Source organism: Oratosquilla oratoria, chromosome 26 (assembly GCF_046742065.1).
Source record: "Oratosquilla oratoria isolate Oo_2021 chromosome 26, ASM4674206v1, whole genome shotgun sequence".
Taxonomy (NCBI): domain Eukaryota; kingdom Metazoa; phylum Arthropoda; class Malacostraca; order Stomatopoda; family Squillidae; genus Oratosquilla; species Oratosquilla oratoria.
Window position 1 is genome coordinate 1,586,067 of NC_134802.1, and position 14,615 is coordinate 1,600,681.

At 41.2% G+C, this 14,615-nt stretch overlaps 1 protein-coding gene across 1 annotated transcript in view; it reads left to right on the top strand.

Moving 5' to 3' along the window:
• BicD (Microtubule-associated protein Bicaudal D) overlaps positions 1-14,615 on the top strand; it is a 327,397-nt gene that overhangs the window by 270,416 nt on the left and 42,366 nt on the right. The window contains exon 13 of the mRNA XM_076209252.1: positions 5,186-5,303. Within this exon, the coding sequence (XP_076065367.1) occupies positions 5,186-5,303 (118 nt within the window). The remainder of the gene's footprint in view (positions 1-5,185; positions 5,304-14,615) is intronic.

Consider the following 14,615-nt stretch of genomic DNA (forward strand, 5'->3'; position numbering starts at 1 on the left):
CAAGTAGAGAAGAAAAGGTAAAAGGTGCAGATGGAGAGATGATAATGGAAGATAAGGCAGTAAGGGGAAGATATGCAGAATATTTTAGGGAGTTTCTAATGTGAAGGAGGATAGGGAGGGAAAGATAGTTGCAGTGGGAAATGTGAAGAAAATGAGAGGGATGCGTGAGAAAAATGGAGGAGAAATAAGGAAGGATGAAGTGAAGGGAGTTGTTAAGATGATGAACGCAGGTAAGGCACCTGGTCTGGATGGATGCCATGCAGAATGTCTAAAAAACGGAGGTACAGTGATGGTGGACTGGCTGGTGAGGTTATTTAATGTTTGCTGGAGAGAGGGTAGAGTGCCGGAGGACTGGAGGGGTGCCTGTATAGTTCCACTTTACAAGGGAAAAGGGGACAAGTGTGAATGTAGTAGTTTCAGAGGGATTAGCTTGTTAAGTATAGTTGGGAAGGCTTATGGGAAGATCTCGATTGAGAGGATTAGGAGAGGAACAGAGGGTGAGGAACAGTGTGGATTTAGGACGGGTAGAGGTTCTGTAGATCAGATTTTTGTGGTAAGACAGATATGTGAGAAAGCTATAGGAAAGGGGAAGGATGTTTTTTGGGCTTTTATGGATCTGGAAAAGGCTTACAACAGGGTAGACAGGAAGGCACTGTGGGAGGTTTTGCAGATATACGGGATAGGAGGAAAGCTTTTAGGGGCTGTCAAGAGTTTTTATGAGAGTAGTAGAGCTTGTGTCAGGATTAGAAATGGAGAGAGTGAGTGGTTCGAGGTAAAGGTGGGACTTTGTCAGGGATGCGTTATGTTGCCCTGGCTGTTCAACTTGTACATGGATGGGGTAGTGCGAGAGGTAAATTCAAGGGATTGGAGATAGATAAAGAAAATGGAGAAAAGTGGGAGGTGAGCCAGCTGTTGTTTGTAGACGTCACTGCGCTTGTAGCAGGATCAGAGGTGGGATTAAGGAAGTTGGTGACAGGGTTTAGGAGAGTGTGTGATAGAAGAAATTTCAAGATAAATGTGGGTAGTGGTAAGGTGATGAGATGTACAAGGGGTGAAAGCGGCAGCAGACTGGAGTGAACATTAAGGGAGAGCGACTGGAGGAAGTGGATAGCTTTAGATATTTGGGTGCAAATGTGGCAGGAAAGGGTGGAGGTAGAATGTAGATTGAGAGAAGTGAGTAAATGCCTTGGTGGATTAAAAAGTGTAATGAGGAATAGACATTTGGGAATGGATGCTAAGAGGAGACTGTATGAAGGACCGATTGTGCCAACAGCACTGTATGGGGCAGAAACATGGAAAATAAGAGAGGAAGAGAGAAGGAGTTTGAATGTGTTTGAGATGAGGTGTATGAGAAGTATGATGGGAGTTACTAGGCTAGATAGAGTGAGAAATGAGGAGGTGAGGAGGAGAACAGGGGTGGAAAGGGAGGAGATAGGGTTGATGAAAGAGTATTAGGATGGTTTGGACACATGGAAAGAATGAGTGAAGAAAGACTAGTAAAAGAGGTATGGAAGGCAGATGTGGAGGGAGTGAACATAAAGGAAGTCCTAGGATGAGGCGGATGGATGGGGTGAAGAGGGCTTTGGGGAAGAGGGGAATGTCTGTTGAGGAAGGATGGGAGAGGACAGAAGACAGGGGTGAATGGAGAATGGTTGTATATGGATGATGTTGTGATGCATGAGGTGGAATGGGCGGGGGGATGGGGGGTGAGGTAGTATGTGTGAGCAAAATTTGACGCAGCCCGAAGGGATTTCTCCCCGTCCTCTCCTTTTATGCATGGGGGGGACGAAGAGGGGGGTCGTCAATTTAATGAAGTGGCCTTGCTGTGGATGTGCTGTGTTTTGTGACACTGCTTGTGACCCAGGACAGTGGACAAGGTGCAGGGATGACCCGTCATCCAGGAGGTGCTAAGATAAGAGGGAGGGTGGAGGGGTGTGGAGTGTATTCAGAGATGGAATGGGTGGGAATGATTTTATGCCTTTCCCTTTTTGGCTACCTCCCTTGTAAGGGGGAATAAGCCTTGGTATATATATGTATGTATGTATATATGTATTTTTCGGGAAGGGGAGCTACGCTTGTGGTGTCCCGCCTTTGTATCTCACAGTGTCAAGTTTGCTCTTAAACTTATGAATGGTTTTGCACACACTATTTCATTGTCCAGTTTGTTCCAAGTGTCCACCACTCAATGTGTAAAACTGTTTTTCTTCAGATCTCTTCTGTAGCAATTTTTTTTTTATTTTCTTTCCATGTCCTCTTGTGCTTCTCTTGTCCCAGATTACCAAGTCCTCTCTATTGAGTATTTCTGTGCCTTTCCTGATTCTGTAGATGGTCAGTAGGTCACCTCTCTCTTTTCTTTGCTCCAGAGTTGGTAACTCCAGTTTAGCCAATCTCTCCTCATATGACAAGTTTGCAAGTGCAGGTGCCATTTTTTTATTTTCTTTATATTCTCTTTGGTACTGGGTGACCACAATGTCGCCGCATATTCTAGTCTAGGCCTTATCAGTGTGACCAATATTTTTTTTTTATAATTTCTTTGTCCAGATATGTAAATGCCACTTTTATTGATCATAGCAAGTTGTAGGATTCTCCTACAATTTTGTTTATCTGTTTGTCATAGGACAAGTCATTTGAGATTATTACATCCAAATCTTTTTCAGATCCCTCCTTTACCTCCTTGGTTCCAATTTTATATTGTCCTGATATTCTGTTTTTGCTTTTTCCAAACTCAATAATGCTACACTTATTAATATTGAAGTCCACTTCCCATTTCTGACTCCAATTCCATACATTATTCAGGTCTTCCTGCAGTGCTTTGCAATCCTTTTCAGTTTTTACTTTCCTTAACATTTTGGCATCGTCTGCAAAGAAGCTCATATAACATTTCACATCATCATCCATGTCATTCACATAAATAGCAAACATTATTGGAGCCAATACATATCCTTGCGGTACTCCACTGATCACCTCTTTCCAATCTGAATATTTTTCTCTGAGCACTACTCTCATCTTTCTACCAATAGTTTCATGATAACACAATTGTGCTTTATGCCCCCAATTATTACAATTGTAACATGCAATTCTAGCATTCCTTCATGTGCTTCAAACTATGTTCAGATTCTCTGTTTCTGTAATCACTTCTAGTTCCTAGTTTCTATTGTTGCATTCCCACTGTCATCACATATGGACTAATTGCTTTATTTTCACTGTAACATTGAAGAAGGTAATCTACCCTGAATCCATTTTTTGTTTGAGATCTTTATACAGTTTTTCTGCAGTTATCTCATCAAAATTATGTATTTATAATGCAAATGCTATTAATTTAGTAACCTGAGAAACTTTTATTTTGTCACTAGATCTTTCTATCCAATCTGAATCCTTCAACATAGATATGTCCTTAGACCATCTGTCTAATTTTCCTAAATATTGTGTTAGTTTCACTCGTTTTTACTTTATCATTATAACCAAAGACCTGATAGGATCCTGGTCACTTTTTGATTTAAAATGTTTAATGAATACCGTTTATAAGCTTCATATTGGTTGATATCTTCCATTTGCTGGAAATTTATTATAAGACTAGCCCTACCCTTCTCAGGATCTACATTTTCTTTTAATTCTAATTTTTCCTTTTTAGTCTTATATTTTTAGTGACAAAGTGTCGATCAGACTGAGAAACCTATTAACTCCCACTGTATTTTCTTCCCCTGAAAATTTGGGAATGTTTATATTTGAGGTAATTACCTCATGATGCAAAACTCCTGTAGTCATACCTTCAGTGTTTTTAAAGTCTATTTGAATCAACAGTCTCCTATGTAGTCGTCCTCACACGTATGGCGTGTACCTGACACGTACATCAACCACATCATCCTAGTAGTCCCCTCATTCACTGGCTCGTTGTCTTTGTAGTCCCCTTGTTCACTAGTAGTAATAGTCCCTCACATTCACTGTTGCTTGTAGTCATCCCCTTGTAATCAGCATGCACTATTGCTCGTAGCTCGTTCCCTTGTAGTCAGCATGCACGTGGCTGCGTGCTTGTAGTTTGATGCACGTCTCGTAACCATATCTTGCACTAAGTCCTTTAGATGTAGTATTTCGCACTAACCAATCACCAGTCTCTTTGTTAGTAGCGTTATGTTTCATCCATTTCATACTTAGCTGCCACCACTGTGGTTGCCTGTCACCACTCTATTGTTGTCTCTTTCGTGCTTTTACATTCTATTGTAAGTCTTTCTCTTTCTGCTTTCCTTTCACCACTGTCTTTGTTACGTATGATTAGTCACTCACTATTTTCATCTGTAGGAAGGCTCTGTGCTTCTGATCATCCAACTGAGTCAAGTTCCACTAAATATTATCTTGTATAGGAGAGAGGAATTAATCAGAGCTTAATTTTTCTTTCTTTTCTTCCCAAATCTTACTACACTTGGTTCTTTAAGTTACACCAAGGGACTCATGTCAGAAATCCTCAATTTGGGTACTAGGTCAGTTCTGCAATGACATCATGATTTCTTTAGTCCAATGATCTTTAATGTTATATTTAAGAACCTCCCTTAAGGGCATGATCTTACAATCTTGAACCAGTTGAATTTTCTCCTTTCTCCAATTGGAACACCTGTTACAAGTCCGCATGCAATACTGCTTACTCAAGCAATCTTAAATTCATTGCACACTGAGTTTACATATTGTTACATCAGCATAAAAATGAACATTATACAGCAATGAAATTGGGTCCCTGGCAACTGTTTGTAAACATTAGACAGTGAACTTGTGCCACTTCCTTCGCCTACGAACTGTTGTTTACCAATCACCCAACACATACAAATGAAATTCTTGCCACCTACCCCTATATCTACCTCTTTTGTCTACCTATATTTACACTACATAATTTCACCTCGGAAAATACCTTCCTATTTTTGTCATAAATATGTGCTCACAAGCTGGATGAAACAATAGTGTGTGCAAAAAGCATAGACGAATTTAAGAGCAAACTAGACACTGTGAGATACAAAGAAAAGGACACCACGAGCATAGCTCGCCTTCCCATAAGATACAACTAGGTAAATACAAGGGTGGGCACTGCATAATTTTGATGAGCACTATATGCTCAGGTAATTTATTCTGTACTTTATCTATCATCTCACTTCATATCTTTTATCATCCAATATATCTTTTTTTTTTTCTCTCTTCATAGGTAGCTCTTGCAAACCTGAAGTCAAAGTATGAAACAGAGAAGAGCATTGTGTCAGAAACAATGATGAAACTCAGGAATGAATTGCGTTTACTCAAGGAAGATGCAGCAACATTCTCCAGTAAGTAGATTTGGTTTGGGTGTTTTGTATCCCAGAAACACAAAAGAGTTGATAAGTTGAACAATTAATGAGGATGGTTGTCCTAGGTTTTTTAGTTTTTCTTTAGGCCAGAACTGCAACTTTTGGTGTAATCATGTCAAAAGAGTAAGTACAAACTCTTAGTAAGAGAGGTGAGTGTTTTTACCAATGTTTTCAGCAGTGAATCTGTAGAGTATCCTTGTTTACCAGGAAATAAGACTTCTTTGGAACCAAAAATTGGTACCTGCTACTGGTGGTCCACTGAGACAGATCTTGGAGAGAACCATCTCCCTACCACCAGTCATTAAAGCCTATCAAAATAAAATCCTTATTTCCATCTGGAAGTGCACCACTAAGGGGCTGACATTTGGTAACTGGGCTTAGGATCTCTATTAACTTGACTATTTCCTCCATAAGGAGAGCCAACAACAGGTTACTAATTTCTTCTTTCTACAATAAGCCATTGATGTAGAAACAGTCCCACATTTAATGCAGTGCAGACAGCAATAAATTGTTTCTTCCCAGAGTGATCTGTTGGAGGGCCCCCAAAACCATCGCCAGTTGTGAAACCTGAGGCAACAATTATTATAAAATTGCTATCCAGTGGTAGTTGATATATAATTTTCTTGCACAAAATTGCAAGTGATGAACATGGTTATGCATTTTACATGTATCTATAGTGTATTGTGGACAGGAGACAAGGATCATCCATAAGAAACTGAGACGGAGGAGAAACAAGCAGGTGATGGGTGGGAGTGGGGCAGGAGGCATGCCTTGGTTGGCTACCTCTCTTATATGGGGAAGAAGCCTTTTGGTATCATCATCTTCATCAGTTGGGGGCATGTGTCAGGGAGCACATTGCTTCTCTCATATGCCGGGGCACCAGACCCCACAGTCTCTCTGAGTAAACTACCATACAGCCAACTTTCCCATTCCAAACAATTCTTGATAGGCTTGATCAGTTTGCCCCAGCCATTAATTCTGTGGGCATCCCCTTTGTCTCCTCCATCAAGGTTTGTCTCATGTGGAGACGACCAGATGAATAGGATCAACATAGGAAAATGTGCTACATGCTCATATAGCTGGAATTGACATGAATTATGCTGGTGACTGGCCTAGACTGAGTCTCACAGAGTATCTGGTTTGATACAAAGTCATTCCAATAATATGCCATGATTCTCTGAAGGCACATTGTACCAAAGACATTGAGATTCTTCAAGTCAGCATTCAGTGTCCATGTCTCAGCTGTACAGCAAGGCATGGAGCAAAAGTGATTGGAGGGTACAAATTACAGTCCTCCTGCATGAATAATGACAGTGCCATATATTCTGGTTGAGCGAGTCCACAACATCATTGTTAGTGCCAATCCTTCAGAGTACTTCCTGACATCACTGCTGTTATGCACTACACTATCAAGGTATGTAAAGCTTTCCAAGACCTCAATGGCCTTGCCACATGCATGGACAGACTGAACTGTATCATCCAGTAAGCCCCCAAACTCCTGGACCTTGGTCTTGGTTATAGAGACCTGAAGTCCAAGCAGTCTTGCCTCCCTTTGCAATGACTTGAGGACTGCAGTCAGGACCTCCAACAACTCTGCAAAGTAGGACAGCATCATCAGCAAAGACAAGGTCAGTGACCTTAGTGTTGCCGATAGATCCTCAAGAATGATTGATCAACAACTTTGCCCAGTATCCAGTCCATGCATATGTTGAAAAGTGTTGGGGCAAGAACACATATTTGCCTCACTCCAGAATTTACAGGAAAGAAGCTAGGCAACCCCCCAAAATTTACAGCACTCTCCCTTCTAGAGTATAAGCCAGATATCAATTCAGGAATCATTGCAGGAATCCTACAGATCCGCAGATCGATGCACTGAGTCAAATGGCTTCCTGAGGTCAACAAAAACTGGGGGGGGGGGATCACATAGATGCTCCACAAGAATATGAAGTACTAGGATCTGATCAATTGTTAACTTACCTGGCATGAACCCAAACTGTTCAGGCCTCTGAAACTTCAATAGATGTGAACAAATCCAGGTCAGCAGTAGATGGGCAAGAACTTTACCTGGCACATTGGGCAGTGTAATGCCATGGTAATTGCAGTCCTGCTGGTCCCCTTTCCCCCTCCAGATAGGAATGACCAGACCCTTCTTCCAGTCAAAGGGAATGGTACCAGAGTGCCAGACAGCAGGTAGTACTGCATGCGACCTGTGGATCATGGCTTTGCCTTCAACTTTCATCCATCAACTTTGCACTGATGTTGCAGATGTTAGCTGCCATTCCACCCTTCAACTTGCAGCCTCTTTGACCTTTGTCAGAGAGGGTGGAGAGTCATTTATTGGTGGATCAGGAATCGCCACCTGAACATCAAGTGGAAGCTGTCTGTTTAGAGGGTCACCTATGAGTAACTTGTCAAAGTACTAAGCTTCCCATTCAACTGCTTGGATTTTGCAGAATTTTATCAGGACTTGATAAACATGCCTGAGGTCATTTGCATTAAATGGCCCTTGACATCCTCAGTGATTCCCCTGATGTACCTCTCTTTATCTATTCTCATGAGCACAAGTCTGCCGTCTCTGAGTCTTTTATTGGTCCAGGTCCCTAGCCATTCTAGCAGCATGGCCCAACTTGATATTCCCTAGTGTTTTGTGTGGTGCAACACCAATCCTCGACTTTGGGTGCTCTCCAGTGCACTCCTCATCAGCTAGAGTTTCATGTTTTAAGTGTTTCACAGCTCTTCAAGGTACTCAAGAGAGCCAGTTACTTCAAACCATTTATAGATTGCTACCTCATACTTTGGGGCACATGCATCATCCCTAAGTTTCTCCAGGTGAAACCTAGGTGAGGGTTACATCACAGGATTTTCCTGGATTTGATATGCAGTCTGAGTGCTGCAACTACAAGTCTATGATCAGTCTCAAAGAATTCAGCACTTTGATAAACCCTGCAATTCTGTAGGATCTTCCAAGTGCTAACAAGTATGTGTTCAATCTCCTTAGCCACTCCTCTGGCATTACTATACCATGTACATCAGTGTGGCTCTCATCTCTGGAGCCAGGAACCAGCAATCCTCAGCCTTCTGGACTTTTCAAAGTTCAGAAGGAGAGAATGTTCCTGATTCCAGAACCATGGGGGCCAATACATACTTCATAGCCAGTTCTGTTGGTTCCAGTAATTACATTGAAATTGTCCAAAACAGTGTCTCGTGGCGGGCGCTGGCCAACTAAAGATTCAGTCTTGGCATAAAACATCTTCTCTTCAAGGCTATAAGCCTCAGTAGAAGCATATACTGCAGTTAGGGAGATGAAACCCATGGTGTGCTTCAGCCTCAACAACATCATGTCCATCAACTGGAGGAACCTTTACATTGGTGTGCTGTAGTTGGCTACATATGCCTACAGCTACTCCCATGAGGTGGGCCCCATTGTTTCAGCCCAGCAAGAAGTAGGTGTAATGCTTACTACAAATCTCACTGCTGCCTGGTCTTCTCACCTCTGGGAGAGTCATTATCCAATCAAAGCTTCCTGAGATTCGCTAATAAAAAGGGTAGTCATTTGTCCTGGAAGAAAGAATGTTTCAGGTGTCCATGTGGAGAGCCCAATGGAGGTACACCCTGGGCTTGGCTTGACATGTTTGTGCCTTATTTGCAACACCCCAGCACCCTGCTTAGTGGAAAAGGTGAGTTTGAAAGGGACAGATTGTAAGCCTGTCCCCACCATATCTATCCAGTATAGTTGCCATGAACATGTACCTGTGATTTGCTTTTCTCTGCCCCCATCCACCACCAAACGCAATGAGGGGAGACCAAGATTTGGGTATACATATTAACCTAATAGTCCCAGGGGTTATAGGAGAGTATTTGAATCCACCACCTTAACACTAGGGGATGACAGCCACAGATTGTGTGGTGTCAAGCCAGGTGGCAGTTGCTTGCCTTAGGGTGTGTCTGACCCACAGATTCAAGTCAGTCATCCCAGTTGATTTGCTTCCCCAAACCAAGAGGACCTGTCCTGGTCTGAATAGAGGATCAAAGAGTCGTGTTGCTAGTCCTAGTCCTCAGTGCAACTGTGGCACTCGGACATCACTCAGCCTCCAGAACTGCTGTCTCTAGCCCTGCAGGGATGTCATACAATGCAAACATTTGGGTTAGTGATCCATAACAAGGTTGGATGGCCATTGACTCAGAGTTCATTTGCCCTTTTGATGGTTTTCTTTTTCCTCTATGATAGGGTGTCCAATACACCTGATAAACATGTCAATAAATTATTTGGAGAGACTTTTAACTTAACTAAGATCAGTGAAAGTGGCCTTCGACTACATAGATGAGGAGATGGTTAAAAAAATAGTGGTTACATTTATAAGACCTAAACTAGAATATGCCGCAACATTGTGGACACCCAGCACAAAGAAGAACATAAGAAAATTAGAAAGAATCCAAAGAGAAGCAACAAAAATGGCACCTACACTGTCAAATCTGACAAATGAATAAAGATTGGAGAAATTACACCTGTCAACACTGGAACAGAGAAGAGAAAGAGGTGATTTGTTGACCATTTACATAATTATGAAGGGGATGGAAATTCTTGATAGAGATGATTTATTAAAGTGGGACAGAAGAGAAACAAGAGGACATGAAAATAGAATAAAGGACACTTATAGAAAAGACCAGAAAAAGAATAGCTTCCCACATAGTGATTGATGTCTGGAACAAACTAAACGAAGAAACGGTGAATGCCAAAACTATACACGATTTTAAGAATAAACTGCATGTGGAGAGATACAAAAACGGGTCACTACAAGCATACCTCTCGTCCCTTAAAATACAACTAGGTAAATACATATACCAAAGGCTTTTTCCCCCCTTACACAGGGAGTAGCCAAAAAGAAAAAGGCATAGAAATCACTCCCACCCATTCCATCCCCTATACATTCCACTCCCCTCCACCCTTCCCCCTCCATATCATCTCAGCACCTCCTGGATGATGGGTCATCCCTGCATCCTGTCCACTGCCCTGGGTCAGAAGAAGTGACGCAAGACAGCACATCCACAGCAAAGCTGCTTCATTAATTCGGCGACTCCCCCCCCCTCTCCGCCTCCTCATGCAGAAAAGGAGAAGACGAGGAGAAATCCCTCCGGACTGCATCAATTTATTTCTCATGCACACTCCCTCACCCCCATCCCCCACCCACTCCCAAGCATGCATAACAGCATCATCTATACACAACCATTCTCCATTCACCCCTATCTTCTGTCCTCTCCCGTCCTTCCTCCACAGACATTCCTATTTTTTGTAATGCCCCTGTTACCCCATCCATCCATCTCATCCTAGGACGCCCCCTCATATTCACTCCTTCCACCTTTGCCTTCCACATCTCTTTTACTAATCTTTCTTCACTCATTCTTTCCATGTGTCTAAACCATCCTAATACTCTTTCATCAACCCAATCTCCCAACTCCCTTTCCACCCCTGTTCTCCTCCTCACTTCTCACTCTATCTAGCCTAGTAACCCCTATCATACTTCTCAGACATTTCATCTCAAACACATTCAAACTCCTTCTCTCTTTCTCTCTTATGTTCCATGTTTCTGCCCCATACAGTGCTGTAGGCAAAATCACTCCTTCATATAACCTCCTCTTAGCATCCATTCCCAGATGTCTATTTCTCATTTCTCCACCAAAGCATTTACTCGCTTCTCTCAATCTACATTTCACCTTCACCCCACTCCTCCCTTTCCTACCACATTTGCACCCAAGTATCTAAAACTATCCACTTCCTCCAGTCTCTCTCCCTTAACCACTTCCATACGGTGACGCCTACGTAGGCGACATGAGGAGCAAGTATTTACCTAGTTGTAATATACGGGAGGGGAGCTATGCTCGTGGTGACCCGTCTTTGTATCTCTCCGCATCAAGTTTTATCTTAAAATCTTGTATAGTGTTAGCACATACTGTTTTGTTGTCTAATTTGTTCCATGTATTTATCGCTCTGTGTGGGAAACTGTTCCTTTTCAAGTTTTTTCTATAACTATCCTTTTTCAATTTTTTTCCGTGTCTTGTTTTACCGTTGTCCCACATTAATAGGTCGTTCCTGTCTAAAACTTCCATTCCTTTCATTATTCTGTAGATAGTTAGCAAATCTCCTCTTTCTCTTCTTTGTTCCAGAGTTGGTAGGTTCAATTTGGATAGTCTTTGCTCATGTTAGTTCGGCGAGTGTCGGTGCTAGTTTTGTTGTCGCTCTTTGTAATCTTTCTAGTTTCTTAATATTCTTTTTGGTACTGGGTGTCCAAAGTGATGCTGCGTACTCGAGTTTTGGTCTTATTAGTGTAGTAAGTATTTTCCTTATCATTTCTTCGTCCATATAGGTAAATGCCACTTTGATTGCTCTCAATAAGTTGTAGGTTTCTCCGAACATCTTGTTTATATGCTTATCTGGTTTCATGTCCTTTCCAATCATCACTCCAAGATCTTTTTCATAGTTTTATTTATTTTTTCCTCCCCAATTCTGTAATCTTTTGATATTCTATTTTTACTCTTTCCAAATTCCATTATGCTGCATTTCTTAATATTGAATTTTACTTCCCATTTTTTAGTCCAATTCCATATTGTGTCCAGATCTTGTTGCAATGAGTTGCAGTCCTCTTCCGTTTTTACCTTCTTAAGTAATTTTGCATCATCTGCAAAAAAAATTTATATAGCACTCCACGCCTTCATTCATGTCATTAACGTATACAGCGAACATGATCGGTGCCAGTACTGATCCTTGCGGGACCCCGCTTTTTACTTCTTCCCAGTTGGAGAATTTTTCTCTAATTACAACTCTCATTTTCCTCCCAATCAGAAAGTCTTTCATCCATTCCAATAATTTTCCTCTGATGCCACCTTTTGACTCTATCTTATTTATTAGTTTCCTATGAGGTACCTTATCGAATGCCTTTTGCAGGTCCAGAAAAGCACAGTCTGCCCATCCATCTCTTTCTTCTATTATGTCTACTAATCTTGAGTAAAAGCAAATCAGATTTGTTGTACAGGATCTCCCTTGTCTAAATCCAAATTGATTTGGGTTTAGTATAGATTTTTCTTCCAGGTACTTAACCATCTGTTTTTGATCACTCTTTCACAAATTTTTGCTATTGTGCTTGTTAGTGAGACCGGTCTGTAGTTAGATGGATCTTCCTTATCACCTCCCTTATAAATTGGTACAATGTTTGCTTTTTTCCAGTCCAATGGTACTTTTCCTTCTTTAATTGATGATTTAATTATATCATATATTTTGTCAGTTAATTCTTTCATGCATTCTTTCAGTATCCAGTTTGCTATTCCGTCTGGGCCATGTGATTTTCTGACATCCAGGGTTTTAATTTGATCACTGATTTCTTTTTGTGTTACGTTTATTTCTTTCATTGCTGGGGATAATTCTCTCTCTCTAACTTCACTGTTAGGCGATTTTTCTATTGTGAATACTGATCTGAAGTGATTGTTCATTATTTCAGCCATTTCCAGTTCTTCTGTAAATTCTTTTTTATCTTGGCGCAGTTTTTCTATTTCTTGTTTGTTTTTCAGTTTTCCATTTACATATTTGTAAAATAGTTTGGGTTCTTCTTTACATTTGTCTATTATCTTTTTTTCGTAATTTCTCTTTTCATCTCTGCATATTTTTACATATTCGTTTCTTAGTTTGATGTATGTTTGCCATTTGCTTTGTTTCTTATCTCTTTTCCATTTTTTCCAAGCTTTGTCCCTTTTTTCCTTTGCTTCACTACATCTTTTGTTGTACCAGTTCTTTATGTACGCGATGATGCTGACGTCGGCATCTTGATTATATTGTAGTCGTACCTACGTAACTTTCATTCTTTCTAAACTGGCTTCATCATAATTTCTATGGTTATCAAAATTCACGGGTGAAAGAGAATGAACGATTGAACACTGACTTTATTTTTTATAATGCGATTATTTTGACGCAACATCGCACATCTGGCAGCTAATGCTGCCAGATGTGCGATGTGCCCCGGAGTGAAGAGGTTAATGCTCACTTCCAGCCTCCTGTCACTCTCTCCCCTTGTACATCTAATCACCTTACTTTTGTCCACATTTATCTTCAGATTTTTCACACACCTTCTCAAACTCTGTTACTAAGTTCCTCAATCCCTCCTCTGATCCTGCTACAAACGCAGTGTCGTCAGCAAACAAAAACTGGCTTATTTCCCACTTTTCTCCATTTTCTTTAACCATCTCCAACCCCTGACCCACTACCCTTGCATTCACCTCTCACACCACCCCATCCATGCTTAGATTGAACAGCCAGGGCAACATAACACATCCTTGATGAAGTCCCACCTTTACCTCAAACCATTCACTCTCTCCATTTCTAATCCTAACACAAGCTCTACTACTCTCATAAAAACTCTTGACTGCTCTTAACAGCTTTCCTCCTATACCATATATCTGCAATACCTCCCACAGTGCCTTCCTGTCTACCCTGTTGTAAGCCTTTTCCAAATCCATAAAAGCCCAAAAAGCATCCTTACCTTTTCCTATAGCTTTCTCACATATCTGTCTTACCACAAAAATCTGATCTATCTTGTTTCTCTTCTGTCCTAAACCCACATTGTTCCTCACCAATTACTCCCTCTGTTCCTCTCCTAATCCTCTCAGTCAAGACCCATAAGCCTTCCCAACTACACTCAACAAGCTGATCCCTCTGTAAATACTACACTCACACTTGTCCCCCTTTCTCTTGTAAAGCTGAACTATACAGGCACTCCTCCAGTCCTCCAGCACTCTACCCTCTCATAAACATTAATCAACCTCACCAGCCAGTCCACCATAACTGTACCTCCTTCTTCACACATTCTGCATGGCATCCATCCAACCCAGGTGCCTTACCTGCTCTCATCATCTTAACATCTGATTTCACTTCATCTTTCCCTATTTCTCTTCCATTTTCCTCACTCATCACTCTCATTTTCTTAGTGCTTCCCACTGCAACTACCTTTCCCTCCCTATCCTCCTTCATATTTATCAACTCCCTGAAATACTCTTCCCATCTTCCTCTCACTGCCTTCTCTTCCATTATCATCTCACCATCTGCACCTTTTACTTTTTCTTCTCTACTTGATTCGCCTCCTCTTTCTCTTTTAATTTCTTTCCAAAACATCTTTTTATTACATTCAAAATTTTCTGTCATACTCTTTCCCCATTACACATCTGCTCTCCTCTTTGCTTCCTTTATCTTATGCTTAACTTCCTTTCTCTTTACTTTGTACCTCTCATACGATTCCCTCGTCCTAATTT